The sequence below is a fragment of the Pleurotus ostreatus genome (genome assembly GCF_014466165.1).
Source record: "Pleurotus ostreatus strain PC9 chromosome Unknown scaffold_7, whole genome shotgun sequence".
Taxonomy (NCBI): Eukaryota; Fungi; Basidiomycota; class Agaricomycetes; order Agaricales; family Pleurotaceae; genus Pleurotus; species Pleurotus ostreatus.
This window is the reverse complement of record NW_023503162.1, coordinates 1,227,589-1,248,013: the sequence shown is the minus strand read 5'-3', so window position 1 is coordinate 1,248,013 and position 20,425 is coordinate 1,227,589. Positions and strand designations below refer to the sequence as shown.

Here is a 20,425-nt window from a genome sequence, read left to right as displayed (position 1 = left end):
GTGTAATGTGCTGGTGCTTCATCCTGAGACAGATGTGCTTGCTTGTTGCTAAGCGCTCTTCTCTGGACATGTTGTACAACCATGGATACCATGTTTTGTGACAAATTTGCTTTGAACAAGCCATGAAACCGACCATATACGCAAGAGTACCTCATTTAATTCCAGCTATCCATACTCGAGGGAAAACCTGCGGTAGATGACGAAGATCATAATCACAAAATACACCTAAATAATGATATAACTCAAGTACGCAGACAATGCGGTAAAACGCCAAAGCAAGATGACGAAGCACAAGAAAACGTGGACAGGCAGACAAGAAAGGCAGGCAGACAAATCAGCGTAGTACAGAAACTGAGAATTGGAAATCATATTTTCCGCTGAGTGGGTACCGGTATCGCTGAGTATCCCTGCCGGGATTGCGGGCGGGAACGAGAGGAAGTCCTGCGGACAGGTCTGGAGCTATATTCCTCTTCGTCAGATAATTCAACTCCCTCGACATAGCCCTCTCCCATGAGCACGGGAGGTCCGCCAGCACCACCACGCGCCATAAATCCCTTCCTCTTACTGCTCGTACCTATGCCGACATAAACCCCACTCTCTAGCACTAGCTCTGGGTCATCATCATCCTGATCGTCGAGGGAAAGCTGTGACCGTGATTTAACCTTCCGAAGCTCTGCTTCGAGTGAGCGGGAAATATCGCCATCTGGATCATACTCATGGTAAGTGGAGGGCGGGTCAATTCGCGGTTGGACGTCATCGTCGGCTCTTGAGACAACACGGGAGGACCGTTTCAGTTTAGGTGGCATTGGCCGCCTGGGAGTAGGCTGTGGCAACGGCGACATAGGTGGCCGCTTCGAAAAGGCCCTCTGAGATGGATTTAATGGAGGAGTCTTCGCCCTGTAATCGCCCCATTCTAATTCCAAATCTAGATCCTGCTGTCCCGCACTAGCTATAGGGAGAGGAGAATGTGGGATAGAGGGGTGATTATAAGGATCGCCAGCGGGGGTGGTGGACGTGTTGTGATTCATGGGTGGAGTGGAGGGGGGTTGATCGTCCGGGCTGGTGGCTGCGGTGTCTTCATCATCGCGGCCATCGGAACAGAGCGAAGGTGTCGCTGTGGTCAACTCAGGTTCGGTAGATACTGAAGGCCAAGATCGTGTCATACTAGCGGAATTGTTGCGGACGGTAGGGTGGTGTTCTTCGTTATCAATGGCATCTTCCGTAGGTATCCCCATGGATCGTCGCTTCGAAGCACCTGAAGTATAACTTAGCTTGTGCACAATGGTACTTGTATAATACTAACTCACGTAGGATATCTTGTAGCTCAGAACGAGGATCCCGTTTCCTTTTCTCACCCACTTTCCACGCAAGACCCGGTGGTGGGCGCAGAGGTCCAGAAGTCACAGAGGATGATAAACGTAATGCTGGGAGATTGCTCCTGCTACCTAAGGTGGCTGAGTCAAACGACATGTTCAAGCGTGCTGCCGCTGAAGATGTCGATCCAGACAGATGGGAGGAATCAGTATGTACTCTTCTCAGTTTAACGGTCTTCATTTCGCTAAGAAACGCAGCCATTTTCTCAGGAGGCACGCCGACAGTAGGCTGACCCTTTCGTTTTCCACCGAATACTACTGGATTTATTTGGGCTTCGACTGGGGTACCGGCGGGTTTGAGTGCAGCCCGCGCAGAAGCGAAGAGAACCTCTGGATCGTGGATACCTGGGTGGACCGGTATACGAAGAGCTGTGGTGGGTGGCGGCGGCGGAGGGGGCGGCGGCGGAGGGGGTGCGCTGTGGTTGTATGCCTGCCCCGTACCATCAGCACGTTTCGATAGCTGAAAAAATATGCATTTAATACAGAGCAGAGTATATTAATGGCATGTCAAACCTCTTCCTTCAATCGCATAATTTCAGCCTCAAGGTACTTTATCTGTTCCTTGTCTCGACGGCGCTCAGCCTCAAGATCAGGATCGGGAGGATGCGTCATTTCTCGCTCTTCTCGACGGCTTTCGTTTCGACGTTGCTTTTCCCTGGCAGCTAGGAGCTCTTCCTCCTTGCTACGAACATGAAGCTCGTCTAATTGCATGGGAGGGGAAATTTCGCGGATGTCATAGGCTCGACCTTTGCCTTTGGCGTTGTAAGGAATCCGTGGGGTGTCGTTTCCATCGGGTCCGTCGACATCCGATTCGGGTTTGGGGGGAGACGAACTAGGTGTGCTGCGAACAGTTCTGATGCGATGAGGGGAATGGTGAGGGCTGGGTAATAACAGAGAGGGATCGGCATCGTCAGTTTGAAATCTGCTCACTGCAACTTTGACAGAAGGCACGGAAGGCGAACGAAAGGGATTATTGGGGGTATTATCCTCTAAAGGTTGTGCACCATCGGCGAGAGGGGGGCTTTTGCATCGTTGCCTGGGAGAGGATTTAGATGATGCACTGGCAATTTGGCGCGGAGGAAGAGGGATTTTAAAGATTGGTTGCTGGGCGTGGGTAGCTTCGACACCACCTGGCATCAGCGAAGGAGAGCGCGGAAAGAGTGAGCCAGGCATGGTTAGGCGTTCTGGTATGTTGCGCGGGGGTTGCTTAGAGCGAAACTGAAGAGAAGGTAATTCACGCGCTGGAGGTTGTCGTCAGTGGAGTGCATGGGATCAATACGATGGTCCATACGCTCTGGAGAAATGGGCTCTTGTAGCCGACGCGACGCTGTATTGCCCTGAGGCCTACACTCTCCGCTTGTCTTGTTCAGACGAGGTTTCTCTTTTCTGCGTCGTACATTGTAGGGCTCATCGTGCGCTCGCTGTTTTCGCTGTAGCTTGGATCTAGATCGTTGGGTAGTCGAGGATTCGTTGTGGTGAATCTGAGACAATATAAGTCAGAAAACAGGCAGAGCTGCTATAGTGTACCGACAGATGATGTTGAGCCGCCCGCCGCTGCGGTCACAAATGAGCCTATCTCGCGAGTCACGAAGTTGAAGACGCCTGAGATGATGCCCGACGATTTCTCAGAACCATCCTGAGCAGCGACCATGGTGGTAGTGGACGAAGGAAATGATCAACAAACATAAACAACGCGCTCTTGTTTGGCAAGAGCTCAGTGCAACAACAATAATATAAATTAGGAGACATAATGTGGCCGTACGTAGCTCGTATGAAGCATTGAGAGGAAATGTCCGCGAACAGGAAATATATGATATTGCTACAGTCCATCCCGCCTCCCGTACATAGCGTCATCATCGGTAGCCTTGGAAGCTTTCATAACTTGGCGGTGTGTTGCTTGCTGGAGGATTCTGGCTTATGTTCGCCCTGATAGCAGCATAGGGATCGGCGTATTGCATTGTACGGCTCACGCGAGGGCCAACATCTGGCTCTGGTAGGACTGGGGGCCCGTTGCTATAGGGCGAGCTGCTTGCTTGAGAAGAAGCACCAAACCCACTTGGCGCAGGGTCAGAGAATGCACCGTACATGTCCATGCTGGGTCGAGAAACAACAGGAACATTGGGAGAATAAGCAGTGTTGGGCGCAGAGTAATCCGAGTAACGATTAGAATCAGCAAAGGGAGAGCTAGCGGTGTTCGAGTTGTCGAGGGTGGATCTGCGATATTCATCGGTCTGGGAGGATTGGGCAGGTGGGATGTGGTAAGCTGATTCTTCATCGTCTTCATCATCGTGCTGTCCTACGTCTGATGCAGGCGGCGGGTGGAACGGAGGATCACGAGGTACATGTCGGTGTAGTTTGCCCGAACGGAAGTCAAGGATCAACATCACCAATGATGCTAACCAGGAGACTGTAGGGCACGCAGAAATCAGTGAAAACATCTATACCATTGACACTACTGACTCACCAAATGCCAACCAGAAGAAGATAGCTCCAGCCTTCTTAGTTATACACCAACCGTCCAAGCCGTGCTTGAAGTCGTCACCGAGATCGGCGTGGGGGTCGTTATCAGGGTTCTTGCAGCCCGGCTGTGTCCAAGCAGATATCGTTGTTATGAAGCTTCAACACGAGTCAGAGCGCGCAGTCAAATCGCGACGAACAGGACTCACGCAATCAACAGGGAGACAACGTTCCCAGCACCCGTAAGGATGAACCCGACGCGAACTTCTTTGAGAGCGCGCGCAAGACGAACAAATTTGTCGTGCTTCTCATATATGACGGGGACTGCAAGCATGAAGGCTGACAGGAACATTCCGGCGACGGAAACGAATATAGCAAACCCAGAGAGACCAGCTGCGGAGAACGGTAAGGTGCGTACAGGGCAACACGATGAAGGAATGTCATACATGGACCGACTTTCCATTTCGCCTGGAAGCTCGCTACACTAGCAAAGCATGCCATAGCGATAAAGTTGAAGAATATTTGCGAAGCGTGAAAGACGATGGTTGGTTTTGAGACGATCATCTAATTGGACAACATTAGCATCGGCGTCCCAAGAGCATAGGTGACGCGTTGACCCATATCCAAATGATCCATCCTAGCGGTACGAGAAGGAGGAATGCGAGCTGACCGTCACCGGACATGCGCGACGAGTGCAGACAGAGAAGAACATAGATTACGTAAACTACTGCGAAACCAACAAAATGTACGCCCCAAACACGTCCAACACTCAAAAGGAGGCCAGGAATGGGTCCGAAGAGGGGAAAGAGTATAGCTGACGGGAAAACGAGCATAGTATAGACTCACATCGTCTTCAAACGGAACGATGCCGTGACCATTCCCAATCCCGCCCGACATTGACGTTGAAGGTCCAGTGTGTTTTGAGGGTAGGACTCTGTTGAGTCCGCCTTGTATTCGATCCAGAAACGACATAATTAGCAGGTTAGCAGCTTGAATTCGTGATTGAGGAAGGTCGTTAAGAATGAAATGCGCAACTTGCTGCGACTCGGTGGATGCAGAGGAGATAGCGCTGTCACCACCATTCCGGCAACATATCAGGCTTACGTAACGCAAATCATGGGGCGCAGTCTTCAGCGCAGTCCTTCTAGCAACAGGGGCAGTGTACACAAATTAATACCCGATGCTGTCTAACTAATCCGACTACGCTTGTATACCGCTTGTATACACATTGGGGGGAATTAAAAGATAGCATGAATAATTCCGCTTCCCACCGCTGACCCGGCACCAAAACCCACACCACCAACGGCTGAGTGGGCCAACTGATTGAACATTAGTGATTAAATTGTTCAGAAGGGTCATGAAGTGACACGTACAGTGTTGCCCAATGGCTTGGAGAAGAAGCCTGCTTTCTTCGGCTCCTCAGCCGGCGCTGGAGCGGGTGCGGTGGGCGGTGCGTGATGATAGCTCGGGTTGGGAGGGGGAGGAGCGTAACCTGGTTGAGGAGCGTAACCTGGTTGAGGAGCGTAGCTAGGCTGTGCGTGCACTGGCCCAGGGGCGGAGTAATAAGAGGGTTGGTAGGCTTTTTCATTGAGGGGCGGTGCGGAGAACGAGCTGGGAGGGGCAGCAACCCTCTCTACGTAGTTGGAAGGGAATATACCCTCTTGACCATTTATCCTGCCCTTCCACCAATCTGCATTAGTTTCTTCCGTAACCTCAATAACATCGCCGGCGCGGAAGGTGAGGTCATTGGGTTCCTAGGGGAAAGCGGTAAATACAGAAATACATGTCAGTGCTGCTACACATACTTGTCTGTTTTCGTTGTAAGCCCAAAGTGCGCGTGCTTGGAAACTTGACTTCGTTAGAGGAACTGGAGGTGGTGGATGGGCCTGAGGCTGAGGCTGAGGCTGAGGAATTGAATTATTGATGCCGAGTCGCTGGGTCTGCTGAGCAAGCGACGAGACTGGCGAAGGCGACGACGGAACTGTGATCTTTGCAAGAATCTCTCGTCCATCTGCAGCGGTGATGTGGTTTTGGTTCATAAGGAATTCAACATTCTGGCGAGTTTGGGATATGATATGGGCCAAAAGGGCATTGGAATCGATGCTGGCGACCATGATAGTAGTAATTGACAGAGTAAAATAAGCGCCCACGACATGACTGAACTCACCACCATCACTCGGCCTGTGCCACCGGCAAGTCTTCCCACTTCAGTGCCTGTCTCGAACGATGAAATAAACGTGTGTGTTTCGGTGCTTTCTTGTGGTGTCCCTGCTGAACGGAGGAACCATCTAGTATCCTCACTTCCGTTTGCTGAATCGCCAGTCTCGCGTCGCCCTTTCTCCATCACCCTTTGAGCTTGATTCCCAACCACCCCGTCAGTTACTTGCAGTCTCCAACTCTAGAGGATGGTTTGCGGTTATCATCAAGAAAGAGGGCTCATTCGGTAGTGTCGCGTACTTCCTCTTATGTCGCCGCACGCTCATCTAGTTTCAAAGCACTCATATGTTCACCGTTACGCAGCTTGCAGACTGCAGCCGTAGCTGGCGCTGATAGCGCGTTTACACCCTCGAATACCATACCCATAGAGTCCGCTTCACCCTGCACTCTCACCTTTGCCTCTAACGATACTCGCCTTCTCCTTGGCCTTGCTTCGGGCGAAATACTGGTCTACGATACATCCCACCTTCTTACAGGGGCACAAACGCAAGCGAAACCTATTCATTCCTTTCAGCATGCCGTAGGTTCATCAATCGGTCAAGTTGCGGCCAACCCCAGTACCTCCGATGCAACTCTTGGCTCGCTCGTCGCAGTGGTGTCGCGGAATGGACGCGTTTTTGTTCTCAATGTCCAGACCTTTGCATCTGAAGGTGGGTGGATGGGTACTGATGAGGCATTCCAACCTACTGCAGGTGAGTTTGGTAACCTTACGCGTTCTAATGTTAGTGTTCAAAACATAGTCTAGTGGCATGGTCCCCTAAGGGCAAGCAACTTGCTATAGGCCTTAAAAGTGGCGATATTCTCTGTTTCACGCTAGGTGACAAGTCCAAAGCTCAAAAGCATATTCCACCCACCGCCCAATTGCCGCTAACATCCCTTAATTGGCTAAGCCCTGGTCATACTTTCGAGACGACGTATGGTTCGGATGATCCTCAGCACCACATCGTTTCTTTGGACACCGCTTCATCCACAACCAGCTATGGAGTTCTCTCTTATCCCTATCCTACTGCCGACCGCCCGCAGCTCAGCTTTACCGTGTCGCTACCCAACTGGAACTTTGACCAAGGCGATGGTTCGAAGTCGTTGGTGCTTTTTGGAGACGTTTGTTCAACAGATGTTGAAGTGATGGGTCATGTTGGATCTAAATGGGATCAACAGTCGAGAGATGACAGTTCCATCGCAATTCCATTGGACAAAAACTACGATGAAACGTTTCTTCTGGGTTTGGTTGTCGACTTGACCTCGACAACACCTGCGCCAAGTGTTCTGGCCTCGGGGGAATCAGCCGACTGGCCCCCTGCTCCTATACTATACGCTTACCTCAATGATGGAACGATACAGGCATGGCATATTACACAAGCTAAGCCATATGCGGGGATGGTCGTGCCGTCTCCTGCTACATCCGATGCGACACCGTCGCCTTTGAATGTATCCAATATAGACAATATGGCTCCGGAGCAAGTGATGCTGACTCCTGCTCCTCCAGTAACATCTAGAACGCCTAGTATCGAAATGGATTCGACTTCGTCTAATGCATTCACTTCACAACCCTCTCCGTTTGCGCAGAATGCGGGTACCTCTTCAGCGTTCACGCCCCCGTCTTCAGGTCCAACGTCTCAGGCATCCTCTCCATCTCCCTTTGGACAAACTGGCTTTAATTCTGCATTCGGTCAGCCCTCGGCGTTCGGTCAGAATAACGCACCTCAATCAGTCTTTGGGCAAGGGTCGTTCAGCCAAAAACCTGCGTTTGGTGGGAGCCCTCCACTAGTGGGAGGGTTTTCCTCTTTTGCCAATTCGGGCGCATCGACATTTGGTCAGAGCGCTTTTGGGGGGTCTAGTGTCCCAGCGATTACGGTGACCAAGACGCCGTCCGGAGGGTCCCAAAATGACGACATGCAAGCGGAAGCCACGGCCACAGAGCCAGACATTTCTTTCGGAGGGCTGTCACTCGACAAAGCGGATGCACCTTCAAGTGAAACAAAACCAGGCGTCAACAGTATCTTTGGCTCTACCGCATTTTCCGCTCCTACTCCAAACACATCCACAGAGCCATCTACCGGAGGCTTTATCAAACCAGCTTCAGGCTTTGGAGCGTTCAGTGGGTTAGGTCAAGCAACAAAATCAGAGACTCCCTCGGGATTTGGTGCCTTCGGCAGTGCTAGCCCCAAAAGCAATCCAGAACCGACAAAGTCAGAAACACCTGCGTCGATATTTGGTTCCGCTGCGAAGCCAGCGGCGCCGTCGTTCGGTCAACCTTCGTTTGGGCAGCCTGCATTTGGACAATCTTCTTTTGGGGGTGCGAGTTTGACGACGTCTGCTTTCGGCACTACAGGCTTTGGCAAGGCTCCAACTGTGGCCACGGCATCGCCTCCCTCATCCGGCGGTGGCTTCGCTTCCTTCGCCAAGCCGACCCCGGTAACATTCGGTCAGACCAGTTTGGCGTCCGGCCCAAAAGAAAGCGTCTTCAAAGGTACTGCAATCAACCAACCCACTGATGATCAACCCAAACCTCAGACGGCGTTCGGATTTAGAACCTCCCAAAGTTCCAATGTTTTTGGTGGTGGTTCCTTCAACGCTTCGGCGACCTCCCAGTCAGTCTTTGCTAAACTCCCTGAGACACCGATGAAAACTACATCGTCGGCATCGTCTTCACCAGATTCAAATGGCGCTGCAAGGTCTCCATCGGCGAAGGCTGATGACGATAGTCCTGTGGCTAAACCATCTGCGCCTCAGTCCGCTTTCTCCTCATCACCTTTTGGCACTCCATCTAGCTCTGCATTTAAACCTGCGAGTGGTTTCGGTGCATTTGGAAGTACAACACCTACATCTTCACCCTTCTTCAAAACAGAAAAAACAGTGTCAGCGTTTGGTAGCGCGTTTAGCACTCCCGCCCCGGTGTCTCCGGCCGTGAGTGCATCTGAGTCCCCAAAGTTCGGTATGTCGTCTAGCCTTGGGCAGAAGCCTGGCGTCTTTGGCTCCCCGTCGACACCCCCTTCTACAACCCCCAAGGCGCCTGCACCTGCTGTCGGCGCATTCGCTGCGTTCAGCAAAAGTCCGAACGCCTTCTCCGCCTTTGCGGGGCCACAGAAATCGTTCAAGGAGCTGTTAGCTGGGTCGGACAAGGGCGAAGGGTCGGACAACGCGGAGCCAACTATAACTACCGCTCCACAGGTATCTCGAAAGCAGTCGACCGATGAGCCAAGCCCTTCCAAGTCACCCATTCCCCCTCGTACGCAAACACCATCTCTGGAGGATGCTTCCGTGTCTCGCCCGGCGAGCAACGACGGGGAAAGCAAAAGCTCGACCGGCCCTTCGGATGCCAATTCCCTTAGTTTCACCTCCGTCTCTTCGGGAACTTCTTCTTTTGTTGATGTCACCCGACAAGATGGGGAAGCAGCAAAATCTGGTGACGAGTCGGAGGAAGTACAAGACAGTGAGGACGAGGGCTCGTTTATCTCTGAGCCTTTTAGCTCAGAGGAGGGTTCAAATGATGGTCATTTGGAGGAGGAGGCAGAACACAAGGAGGACTCACAAGAGGATGTGGAGGAAGGAGAAACGCAAGAGGAGGAGGAGGAGGAGGAATCTGCGGGAGAGAGAGAGGAAAGCGAAGCGGAGGAGGAGCAAGAAGGGGAGTCTGATGCCTCGGTCGATCATGGCCTTAGATCTCCTTCTGCAACGCCGACAGCAGAAGTGCCCGCCGCGAGACTATCCAAGTCTCCGACGCCGACACCGGATACTTCTAGAGGAAGCACGACACCACCTGAGTCGCCCCAGAAACCATCGGACAGTATTCCTCCCTTACCTGCAGCTCCACCGACCCCAGTATTTGCTTTGCCCTCGCCGTCACCAAGCCTTACGGCCCCACGACCTAGTACGAAGCCAACGCGCAGTTCCCCTCTCGCGAAGACCCCTCCTTTGTTGGGCGACCCCGAAAAGCCGCAGGTTAAGGTCGAGGATGCGGCGTTGAAACCCAAGCCAGCGTCCCCCAAGGGTATCTTTGGCGTCCTCCCGGCCGCGAAAGTAGAGGCACAGATCTCCGCAGAGGGCGAGGACTCGAAGGCTAGCAGACCGAAGACGCCTCCTCTTCTTTCCTCATTCGGTGCTCCGAAACCTGTTACTCCCTCGATCTTTGGTGGGCAGCCAACGTTCTCTGCTCCGTCGTCTTCGAGTCCTTCGGCTTTCCCCTCCACACCTTCACCCCAGAGCCAAACACCTGGCACTCCATCGTCTTTCTTCGGATTATCTCCTGCTCCTCAGAATGCACCTTCACCTTTGGGCCGAACACCGGGCACACCGACCCCTTTCTTTGGAATACCTCCTGCTCCTCAGCAGGCTCCCTCTCCTACCCCAATATTTAGCATGGGTAGTTCCGCCGCGAAGCCCGCGCCGTCGTTGTTTGGAGGACAGCCCAAACCGCCAACAAGCTCTCTCGCCCCACCGCCTCCTAAACCAGCCCCTCGCCCTCAGGAGGCTCTGGAAAATGGGATGCAGAAAGAATGCGTGTATCTGTTCTCGAGTTTGGCCAAAGAACTCGAAGAAGTGAGTATTTCGTCTTCGTATTCTATTCGTGCGTTGTTACTTAGTGCATTTGCGGTCTTAGCTTGGCACACTCGCGCGGGAGGCAATCAAGAAGAGGGATGAATTTGGGAAACCTGCGTCCATGGTGCACCGCACGTCCGACTTGCAAAGTCCGGAGAAATGGGGCGGACTCGACGAGGTGGTTGCGTATGGCAAACTGCTGAGAACCGTGGAGGCGGACATTCAACAGCTGAAGGTACTCGTGGCGGAAGAACAGCAGAGCCTTCCGGACTTGCAAACCAGCATGCTCAAAGGTTTGCATGCTCTACTTTGCTGGTTGTTGTACCTCATCTCATGCTGATGGTTTTCTCCTTTTCTTAGCGGGCACGAGAAGAGAAGAGATTTCGAGGCTTGATCAAGCGAAGAACGATGCCGACTTTTCGCAGATGCTGAAGTCTCGGACGCTTGGACCGGAGCACCACGAAACGCAGATGCAGCTTAGGAAAGCTATCCGAGTACGTTCATCTCCACTACACACCCGGTAAAACTAATGAAAACCCAGGACATCCGAGACCGTGTTACAAAGCTAGAGCAGCATCTTGAAGCGTCGAAGGTGAAACTTAGCCGGTCAACCCAAGGCAAACCGGCGTTCAAGTACGTGCTGCGTGGATTACCTGGCGAGCACACCCTGACCCTTTTCTTACAGGGCCCCGTCTTTGGTGACTGCCCATAGGACGTTCAAAAACATTGACATCGCTATTCAGCAGCAAGCTCACGACATCGCCGATCTGTCTTCGAGGCTTGCGAAGTTGGATATCTCTAGCCTACGGTCCGCGACGGCGACAAATTCAGGCTCTCGCTACAGTGGGACAAGGCGATCCTTCAACGTCACTCCAAACGTTGCTGTGACCACCGCAGCCGCGCTGAATGCGGAGCGATCTACCCAGCGGCTCAAGAACCGATTGTTGTCTCTGCGCAGCGAGCCGCTGATGAATACCAAGTCGTTGGCCGCTGACAAGCCGCCCGTGGCGTTCAGCACCCCTGGCAAACCCGCTGCCCCGCCCATGCAGTCCCCGTCAATGAACTTCGATCTGCCGTCAGCGTTCCCGTCAAGCCCATCGCCATCGCCGGCAGGGTCATCGAGTCGGAGAGGCGCGGCGTTCTCGTCGAAGCACTTGAAGTCGGCGACGCTGAAGAAGACGTTCTCGTCCCCAGATCACCAGCACTCTGCGCCCCCGCCATCGGACTTTTGGGGCCCGCTGCCGAGTTTCTTCCCGATGAAGCAGTCGTCCACGCCGATTGTGCCCATTAAAACGGCAAGCACGCCGTGATCGCGATTCGCGCGCGCGGTGGAACGGCCCATGATGCATCGATAGTGATTACTTTTGTTGTGTAGCTACGTATGTACAAATTCAACCCTCTTGTGTTGTTACCTTTGCTTCTCCCTCTTTTTCTTTTACTTTTTCTTCCGTGTCAGCATCAGCATTAGCGGGCGGCGCGTGTCCTCCGTAATCAATGATCGACTCGAGATGCTCGAGCGCAGCCTGCGCAAATGACCAACGACCAGCGCGGTCAGCGGGATGTTTAATACGGCGCGTATCGGTTATCATTAATGAAATCGCTGCGCACCCTCCCCACTTCGCTGAGCTCCTGGTCCGCGTCGCCGGTGAAGGTCTCGAAGGGCGAGTCGCCGGGTGCGACGAAGGCGTCGTCGGCGTCGGCGTCCATGGCGTCGTCTTCGGAGTCGCGGGGGTCGGGGTGGAGGGAGGCGCAGAGGGAGAGGGCTTCGAAGATCGGTTCCACTGAGCGGGTATCATCAAGGATAGGTTAGTGAGCGTTCGAGAGGAGAGGGACGCAACGAACAGGAAACGGCAGCGGAGGGGATGATGTTCATTTCCCTCATCTCGGTCAGGTCGTCGTCTTGGTCTTTAGTGTCTGCGTTTGCGACGGTGGAAGATGGAACGGCATCGTCGAGCTGGCAGTATATTGAGGGCGCGTCGTCTGAGCGGGAGATGGCGTGCAGTGTTATGGACGGGTATTCGATTTGTACGCCGCGGCCATTTGCTGACATGAACACCAGGACACTAACGAACCAATTCCCGTCAATCATCAGTCACTAACCATGAATCAAAGAGCATCCTAGAATCATAGGATGCAGGATACATGATGGATACATGATGGAGAGGGGAATGTGCGAACCTTTCGATCACGTACAGCGTCCCGCTCGCGCACTCGGACGCAGGGAAGGCGTCGAGGGGCGGGTGTAGCGCGAGCCTGACGTGCTCCTGTTTGTGGCGCAGGATGGGCGGGATGTCGGAGAAGGAGGCGGGCGTGGTGGAGACGAGGACTTTGTGCTCGTCGAGGGAGACGAATTTTGGGAGGGCCGCGATGGGTGTGAGGGCGGGCATTTTGGGGATGGAACGCGTATCGCGTATCGCGTTTTCGAGAGAGATTGTAGATGCTGAGATCAATCTGGGAAGGTTGTTTGGTGGTGCTTGGTTTGGAGGGCACTGGGTTCCAGACACTGACGACGCGCTCGACTGTTCTGCACCAACGTCGCGAAGATGTTCGAACCCGTGCGAGGAGGAACCCGTGGCGGGCAAGCTGAATTCAAATGGTCGGACGTCTCGCAAGATAAAGACAGAGAAGTGCGTCCTCTCTTCCCATTCCCCTTTCCCACTCCCCGTTCTCCCATTGAACCTACATACTCGTCTCAATACCCCATACCCCAATCGCAATTTGCATGATTTGTCAACGATATACATCATCCTGACGCGTGTATCCGTTATGTGTTTGTTTGCAGAACTACCTCGGCCACAGCATAAACGCGCCGACGGGGCGCTGGCAGAAGAACAAGGACATCCACTGGTACAACCGCGACCAGAAGCAGACGGAGCGCGAGCGCGCGGAGGAGATCCGCAAGATCAAGGAGGCGGAGGAGGAGGCGATCGCTGCTGCGCTGTGCGTCCCTGTGCTCTTTCTTATAATTATCTACTCTTTCGTTATCTACTTGTTCCCCCGTTTCCTGTTTGTCTCGTTTTGGTTTGTGGTGTGCGTTCTGACGAAGTGGTGTGTCTGTATAGAGGGTTTGGGCCGGCGCCGGGTACGTCAGCTCTGGCCGTGACGGCTGCCGCTGGCTCGCCGACGACTGCGACGACGGCTCTCAAAGCTGGTTCTACTACCGGTGCTACTGGTGCTACTGGTGATCCGGCCAAGGAGAAGGAGCGGGAGAAAGAAGAGAAGAGGCGCAGGAAAGCGGAGAGGAGGGAGGAGAAGCGGCTGAGGAAGGAGAGGCGGAGGGTGGAGCGCGGACACCATGGACGGTCGCGGGATAGGTCTGAGTCTAGATCACGATCAAGGTCGAGAGATCGGTCGCGGTCGCGATCGCGGTTGAGGGTGCGCGAAAGGGTGGGTGAAAAGGAGAGGGACGGGGAGGATGAGTATGAGAGGAGGAGGAGGAGGGACCGGGAGCGCTCGCGCTCGCCCCGCCGGCCGTCGAAGGTGGGGGATGGAGAGGTGAGGGCGAGGCGGCGGTCGCGGTCGCGATCACGGTCGAGGGATCGTGTACATGGCCATATTCGGAGTCACCGGAGCGGGGACGGGAAAGAGCAGGGCAAGGGAAATGGTGGTGGTGGTGCAGGTGGTGGAGGGGCGGATGGTGGAGGCGGGAACGGAGAGGCGTACGACGCTGCGCAGAGGGAGCGCGAGAGGGAGCGCGAGCGGAGGATATGGGATATGAATGCGCGGCGCGGGCGGTAGTTGGTGACGGTGATGTTGGGGAGTTTTGATCCCTGCTATATGATGTAGTTACGGTGGAGGCGCATAGGTACATTTACGATATATACTGTGTATGTATGATTGATGCGACTGTGCACGGTAGTGCTCGCCACACACGATTTTCAGTATTCAGTATTCAGCACAGTATTCAGCATTACGTTGAATGTTTGAAGGGTTATGCATAGCATGTACATGTGGGTTTACGGATGGTTGATGGATGATGGGTTTATGTGTGTGCGTTACGGTGTAGCGTACGTGCGTAGAAATAAATATATACTCTATGTTGTGATTTATGCGCCCGCTTTCCAGTACGCAACGTCGCCGTCGACCACTAGACAGGATTGTCGGTGATCAGTTATCTTACTCACCAGTAGAACACGGGGGTACGCACTTTCATACGGCTTGCCCTGCTGGCGCAGCTTGCCGGCAGCCTTGACGGCGGCCTCGCTGCCGTGCTCGCGCAGGTCCTCGTACGCCATGATCTCGCCGCAGACAAACTTGTTCTCAAAGTCGGAGTGGATGACGCCCGCGGCCTGCGGCGCCTTGGTCCCGCGCCGGATCGTCCACGCGCGCACCTCGACGGGGCCGCAGGTAAAGTAGCGGATGAGCTGAAAAAGGGGAGGTTAGTAGGGGAATGGGGGAGGGGAAGGGAGACGCACGTCGAGACTGGCGTAGCCGGCCTGGGTGATCTTGGGGAGGGCGCTGACAGCGCCGGCGTTCTTCTGTTCTTCTTCGCGCTCCTCGTCGGACAGGGGGGCGAGGCGCTCCTCGAGGGCGACGGAAAAGGGGATGAGGGGGTCTCCGGGGTTGTTGGCGTCGATCCATGCCTTGATCTTGGGGAGCCACTTGTTCTTTTTGCGGACATAGTCCTTCTCGCTGAGGTTGACGAGGTATGTGACGGGCTTTGCTGTGAGGAGCTGGAGGCCGTTGATGACGTCGATCTCCTTGTTGTTCCAGTCTGCCTTGCGGACGTCCTTTGCGTCTGTGGTGAGGGTCTTGAGGACGCGCTCGACGGTTGCGAGTTCTTCTTTCTTTGCGCGGTCTGCGAGGCTGGTGCTGCCGAGGCCGCGGGTTGTCTTTTTGAGGGCGTCGAGGGCCTTTTCGGTCCACTCGATGTCTTTGAGGCGGAGTTCTGTTTGGATGATCTCCATGTCGCGGAGGGGGTCGACGTCGCCCTCGACGTGGGTGACCTCTGCGTCGTCAAAGGCGCGGACGACCTGGAAGATGCCGTCTACTGCGCGGACGTGGGAGAGGAAGGCGTTGCCAAGGCCTGCGCCTGTTGATGCGCCCTGCGGCGAGTGTTAGTAACAGGTGTAGGGAGGGGAGGTGCAGGGGAACGTACGGCTGTGAGACCGGCAATGTCTATGCAGGTGAGGAAGGCGGGGATGCGGTTGGAGGGTTTGTAGACTTCGCAGAGCCAGTCGAAGCGGGGGTCTGGGACTGGTATGCGGGCTTCCTGGGCGGGGGATTAGATACAGGAAGGTGGGGAGGGGAGACGAACCTCTGGGTTTATGGTTGCATAGGGAAAGTTTGCAGCTTTGCCGAGATCTAGAGAGGGAGGAGAGAGTCGGAGGGAAGGGAGGGCGATGGGCAGGCGGGAAACAGACCTGTTTTCGACAAGGCATTGAAGAAGGAAGATTTGCCGACATTGGGCAGGCCTGTAGCGTATCAGTTGCAGTGGCTTGTAGATGGACGAGAGGTGACTGACCGACAATGCCGATTTTGAGATTGTTGCTTGGTCTGCCGAGCAGCGTCTTTTTCTCTGCAGCGGGGGCCTTTTTGGGCGGCATTCTCTTCTTGGTGCAGGCAACGGGCGACGACGAGAACGAGCGAGCGAGCGACGAGGACAAGCGCAATCGATGCATGATCAATCGATGATGTTACGATTTCTATCTTGGGAAGCGCTGACCTCTCTGCTACATACGGCCATGTTCCTCCCCCTCGTCCTCCTCGCTCTCGTCCATTACGTCACTGCTCAGACTGCCACTGTCGTCAATCCGTATGTTCAATCTCTGTGTGTTCCAGTGATCGCGTCTGAGAGTAGCCGTTTACAGCGCCGGGCAGACGGTCGTCCAGGTCATCACCCTCGGCGTCGACGGTCTTCCATCTACCTCCATCCTGTCAGTCGCTCTCATCCGCTGATACTACCCACCTAACCTCTCCATCCAGACAAACGCTGGTGGGCGCCGCTGACCCAGACACAACATCTCCATCCACTCCAACCACAACCGCAGCCACCACTACAACAACCCTCCCGCTCCAGCAAGGTCCCGTCGGACAGCCAGCACCCACCCTAGGCACACCAGGCGGCCCCACTCCCTTCACTTACACCACCACAATCGGCGGAGAGACCATCGTCACCACCGATGTATTCACCCCTACCACCCCAGCGACTACCCCCCATACCCCCACGGCCCAAGGCACCATCTGGGACTACTCCCAGTGGCTCAGCCAGTACGCCGCAGCCCAGTCCACAGGCTCTTCGGGAAACAGTGCAACCCCGACCACTGTCAATGGGTGGATGGTGCTCACTGTCGTGGCGTGCATGTCCCTGGGTTTCACCCTCCCGCTGAAAAATGCCCTCTTTGCGCTGTGATTATACACCCACGAACGCTTTAGCTACTCTACGACCCGCTACGATATATCACACTCTGTACCTACACGTTGTTTTCGTTCCCTTACACACGCGCCTATGGACGTTCCATTTTGCATAACAATGAATTTAGCTTTTAGCGCCTCCGACTCAGGGGCAGCGCTATACCCTTGAGCTTAGACTCCCGTAAGCCGTAGCCATGAACCAACCACCCCACCCCCAGCAGCACCAGATCCCCCCTCACATCGTCGTCCTCGCAGACTCTTCCCTCGCCCTCGCCGCAGAATGGGACCAGCTCCTGACCGAGTACCTCTTCCCCATGCTCAGGGCCCTCATGCAGGCCCCGGGCGGGACGAAGGAGCCTGTCAAGGTCCCCATACTCCCTCAAACTCACTCCCTTGCTCCCGCTAATATACTCACTCAAGATTCGCATCGCAGTCGTGACCTACGCAGCCTCCTCCGTCCGCCCGTCCCCCCTCGTCACAAAGCAGTTCTTCGCAGAGCCCCAGATCCTCCGCGACCTCCAGCTCGAACCCCACAAGCTCGGCATCGGTCAGCACCCCGCAGCCCCACACGGCCTCGCTGCCCTCGAGGGCTTCGTTGCCGCCATTGAGGTGCGGTGCTCGGCTTCTATTACTCTCATATACTCTCTGATAATATGCTGGTGCAGCTCCTCGACCTCATACGCGAGTGCATCCCGCTCAAGGACGGCTTCCCGCTGCACATTTTCCACCTCGCGGCAGCACACAAGGACGCCGCGCACGCGCCGCGCTGGAACGACGCCCCCGCCCTCGACGGCGTCGCATGGGACGGTCTCCCGGGCGAGTTGCGCAAGGTGAGTGCACAGTTGCGTTTGATGATGTTGCTATCGTTGTTGGAGTGTTGTAATGTGGTGATTTTGATTTTGTGATTTTGTAGCGGAACATCCATCTGAGCACGATATGCGTAGGCAAGCTCGCCGAGTTTGCGGAGCTGTACAAGCAGGTGCGTCTTCCTCCTTATCAATCGTTATTCAAGTAACTAACGAAATGCGTATATATGTGCGTGGAATAGGCGACGCCGGAGAGCGATGCGACCCACCCATGGTTCCCCACCCGCCCCGCGCACCAGGTGCTCATCTCGGGCCTGTCCGCCCACCCAACGCACCCCGCGCAGCTGGCGCATCCCAATCAACCCAGTCAACTTACGCAACCCAACCAACCCATTCCTACACAAGCTACGCTACCCGCTCACCCCACTCAGCCGACCCATACTCCCGCACATCTTCCTACTCAACCTCAACCCCCTCAACCTTCACAATCTCAAACGCCAGCCGTTCCGGCGACGGGAGCTCAGTCAACGCCGCAAGCACCACAAGCACCAGCAGCAGCGACGGGAGCAGGAACAGGAACGCCGACGCACGCAAAACGCACGCACGAGCTCGCGCAGACCGAGCGCCCGCAGGCGGACGTGAAGCGCGCGAAGCCGTCGCCGGAGAAGAGCTCGCCGATGGTCGCGCCTGCGGTCCCACCTGGTCCTGCCGGTGCGCCTCCCAATGCGCCTGCTAACGCTCTGCCTTCGACAACGGGGCCGTCTTCAGGGCTGCCGTCATCAGGTCCGTCGGCGTCTGGCTCGTCAGCAACGACGGTGCCCCCAACGACAGCGACGGCGACAACAGCAACCGCTCCCGGTCCATCATCAGGCCCCGCACCCACCGGCCCCTCCAAGCCCTCCGCAGCCCTCCCCGCCCTCCCCGCGGGCCTCTCGCCGCAGCAGTTCGGGCGCTACCGCCACCTGCTGGAGGCGAAGCTGCACTCGATCAAGGCCAAGCTGGATGCGCTGGGGCGCGGCGAGGCGGCGGGCGAGGGCGAGGTCGAGGCGCTGAAGAAGCAGTTTGAGCAGACGGGGCGGCAGCTGGTGGCGTTTTCGGAGTTTATGAAGGTGCATGTTGCGCGCGCGGGCGGGGTGAGCGGGCAAGGAGGGCAAGCAGGGGCGGGAGGGGAGCAAGCGCCAGCGCAGGGAGAGACGCCGTCTGGGCAGACAGCGCCTGCTTTGACTTCGTCGCCCGCACAAAGTAATCACCCACCACCTCCTCAACCACCTCAGCAGCAAGACGCGCCGAAACCCGAGACAACGCAGACACAGCAGCAGCCTAAACCCACAGCGTCCCCCGCCCAGTTCCCTATGCCACCACCGAATCAAGTCCTAAATCAGAGCCAAACCCAGAACCTGAATCCGAATTCGAACACGCTGGGCCATCAACGACAGCGTAGTATGCAAGACTTGCAGCGCGGCGTCGGCGACGGTAATAACGGTGGTAATAATGGTGCCGGCGGAGGTGGTGTACCCGGAAACCCGAGTCCAAGCTTGATGAATCGGATGCCTTCTGGTCCTCCGAATCCCAATACACATCAGCAGGGCCCCGAAAGCCAAGGGGGGCGCAGAGGCTGGCAAGGGATCTTCAGCTGGTCGGGCCTCGATCCGAACACGCAAGAGCGGAAGGAGGTGCAGACGATGGTGTCTGCGGTTTTCCCGGACGAGGCTCGCGCCAACCAAGCGTACGTACAACATCCTTCTCTGCGGCCAAGCACCTTTGTGTTGGGCTGACGTATTTGTGTTTTTTTAGGCGACCCGAGACGTGGCCTACGAACCTCACGCTGCACCCGACGACAGACCGTGCGGTGTCGCAGCTGGACCTTCGAGCTTGGCTTGCGCGTTATACGCCGGGGTTGTGTACATTCCAGAATGTGCCCCAGGACGCGCGACAGAACGAGGTCAATTTCCGGTCGCTCATCAGCTTGCTTCTGGCCAAAAACATCGTGAGTGGCGCTTATGCATGTACGAACGATACCTGACGCGGGTACGCAACTCAGTACGCGACAGCGTCGTGGAGCGCCCCGGGCGGCGCGCATGTTACGCCCAACATGCTGATCTTCCCGACCAACAACAACATCCTCTGCGGCGCCGTCTTCCCTTTGACTGGGATCCCCGAGCTCCCGAAGCCCACGCCGCAGCCCCCCGTACCGGCAGGCCCGAGCCTCCCGAACTTCACAAACCAGATGCGCCAGCAGTTCGCGCGGATGACGCCCGAGCAGCGGCAGAACTTTATGCTCGTGGCCAGGCAGAGGCAGCTGCTGTCGCAGCAGCAGCAGCAGCAGGGGCAGGGGCAGGGCTTTGCGCCCCCGAATATGATGAGCATGCAGGGCGCGGGAATACCACTGATGGGGGGAATGGCGGGCATGACGGGCAAACCAGGAGGGGGATTTGCTGGCGCAGCGGGGATGGCGGGTGTACAGCCTGGGCTGGCAAATATGATGCAACGTTTTGGGCTCCCTCCGGGTACCAGCGCTGAACAGATGCAGGCCTTTTTGCAGAATAACTTTGGAGGTGGCAATTCTAACCAGTTGCCATGAAGTCATTAGTCTTGCTGAAGTTTTGATTTCTTGATTCCCTCCCAACTTTGTGATCTGTGCATTGACCTAGGAAGGGATGATCACTTGTACAGGTAGAT

At 55.5% G+C, this 20,425-nt stretch overlaps 9 protein-coding genes across 9 annotated transcripts; 4 read left to right on the top strand and 5 right to left on the bottom strand.

Annotated features, from left to right (window-relative positions):
- Positions 1–365: 365 nt before the first annotated feature.
- PC9H_009618 (uncharacterized protein) lies at positions 366–3,024 on the bottom strand (the record flags this gene model as incomplete). Its single annotated transcript, XM_036779116.1, has 5 exons — positions 366–1,255; positions 1,308–1,833; positions 1,887–2,614; positions 2,665–2,854; positions 2,905–3,024. 5 exons carry the CDS (start codon positions 3,022–3,024, stop codon positions 366–368), a joined length of 2,454 nt encoding a protein of 817 aa, XP_036628505.1.
- Positions 3,025–3,226: 202 nt separating this feature from the next.
- PC9H_009617 (uncharacterized protein) lies at positions 3,227–4,802 on the bottom strand (the record flags this gene model as incomplete). Its single annotated transcript, XM_036779115.1, has 5 exons — positions 3,227–3,780; positions 3,838–3,989; positions 4,040–4,223; positions 4,277–4,394; positions 4,677–4,802. 5 exons carry the CDS (start codon positions 4,800–4,802, stop codon positions 3,227–3,229), a joined length of 1,134 nt encoding a protein of 377 aa, XP_036628504.1.
- Positions 4,803–5,068: 266 nt separating this feature from the next.
- PC9H_009616 (uncharacterized protein) lies at positions 5,069–5,869 on the bottom strand (the record flags this gene model as incomplete). Its single annotated transcript, XM_036779114.1, has 4 exons — positions 5,069–5,149; positions 5,204–5,584; positions 5,636–5,728; positions 5,813–5,869. 4 exons carry the CDS (start codon positions 5,867–5,869, stop codon positions 5,069–5,071), a joined length of 612 nt encoding a protein of 203 aa, XP_036628503.1.
- A 114-nt stretch (positions 5,870–5,983) lies between these two features.
- Positions 5,984–11,896, top strand: PC9H_009615 (uncharacterized protein; the record flags this gene model as incomplete). The annotated part of the gene is made up of 8 exons (XM_036779113.1): positions 5,984–6,067; positions 6,123–6,283; positions 6,351–6,739; positions 6,793–10,586; positions 10,648–10,879; positions 10,947–11,080; positions 11,128–11,219; positions 11,272–11,896. 8 exons carry the CDS (start codon positions 5,984–5,986, stop codon positions 11,894–11,896), a joined length of 5,511 nt encoding a protein of 1,836 aa, XP_036628502.1.
- An 81-nt stretch (positions 11,897–11,977) lies between these two features.
- PC9H_009614 (uncharacterized protein) lies at positions 11,978–12,973 on the bottom strand (the record flags this gene model as incomplete). Its single annotated transcript, XM_036779112.1, has 4 exons — positions 11,978–12,109; positions 12,195–12,367; positions 12,429–12,649; positions 12,765–12,973. The coding sequence occupies 4 exons, from the start codon at positions 12,971–12,973 to the stop codon at positions 11,978–11,980; spliced, it is 735 nt and encodes a 244-aa protein (XP_036628501.1).
- Positions 12,974–13,129: 156 nt separating this feature from the next.
- PC9H_009613 (uncharacterized protein) lies at positions 13,130–14,324 on the top strand (the record flags this gene model as incomplete). The annotated part of the gene is made up of 3 exons (XM_036779111.1): positions 13,130–13,213; positions 13,369–13,592; positions 13,649–14,324. 3 exons carry the CDS (start codon positions 13,130–13,132, stop codon positions 14,322–14,324), a joined length of 984 nt encoding a protein of 327 aa, XP_036628500.1.
- Positions 14,325–14,632: 308 nt separating this feature from the next.
- PC9H_009612 (uncharacterized protein) lies at positions 14,633–16,132 on the bottom strand (the record flags this gene model as incomplete). The annotated part of the gene is made up of 7 exons (XM_036779110.1): positions 14,633–14,673; positions 14,734–14,950; positions 15,002–15,631; positions 15,685–15,798; positions 15,844–15,890; positions 15,950–16,000; positions 16,051–16,132. 7 exons carry the CDS (start codon positions 16,130–16,132, stop codon positions 14,633–14,635), a joined length of 1,182 nt encoding a protein of 393 aa, XP_036628499.1.
- A 138-nt stretch (positions 16,133–16,270) lies between these two features.
- On the top strand, positions 16,271–16,938 carry PC9H_009611 (uncharacterized protein; the record flags this gene model as incomplete). The annotated part of the gene is made up of 3 exons (XM_036779109.1): positions 16,271–16,341; positions 16,397–16,462; positions 16,512–16,938. The coding sequence occupies 3 exons, from the start codon at positions 16,271–16,273 to the stop codon at positions 16,936–16,938; spliced, it is 564 nt and encodes a 187-aa protein (XP_036628498.1).
- Positions 16,939–17,134: 196 nt separating this feature from the next.
- Positions 17,135–20,327, top strand: PC9H_009610 (uncharacterized protein; the record flags this gene model as incomplete). Its single annotated transcript, XM_036779108.1, has 7 exons — positions 17,135–17,305; positions 17,361–17,549; positions 17,606–17,770; positions 17,854–17,919; positions 17,989–19,472; positions 19,541–19,733; positions 19,788–20,327. 7 exons carry the CDS (start codon positions 17,135–17,137, stop codon positions 20,325–20,327), a joined length of 2,808 nt encoding a protein of 935 aa, XP_036628497.1.
- Between the last annotated feature and the right edge of the window lie 98 nt (positions 20,328–20,425).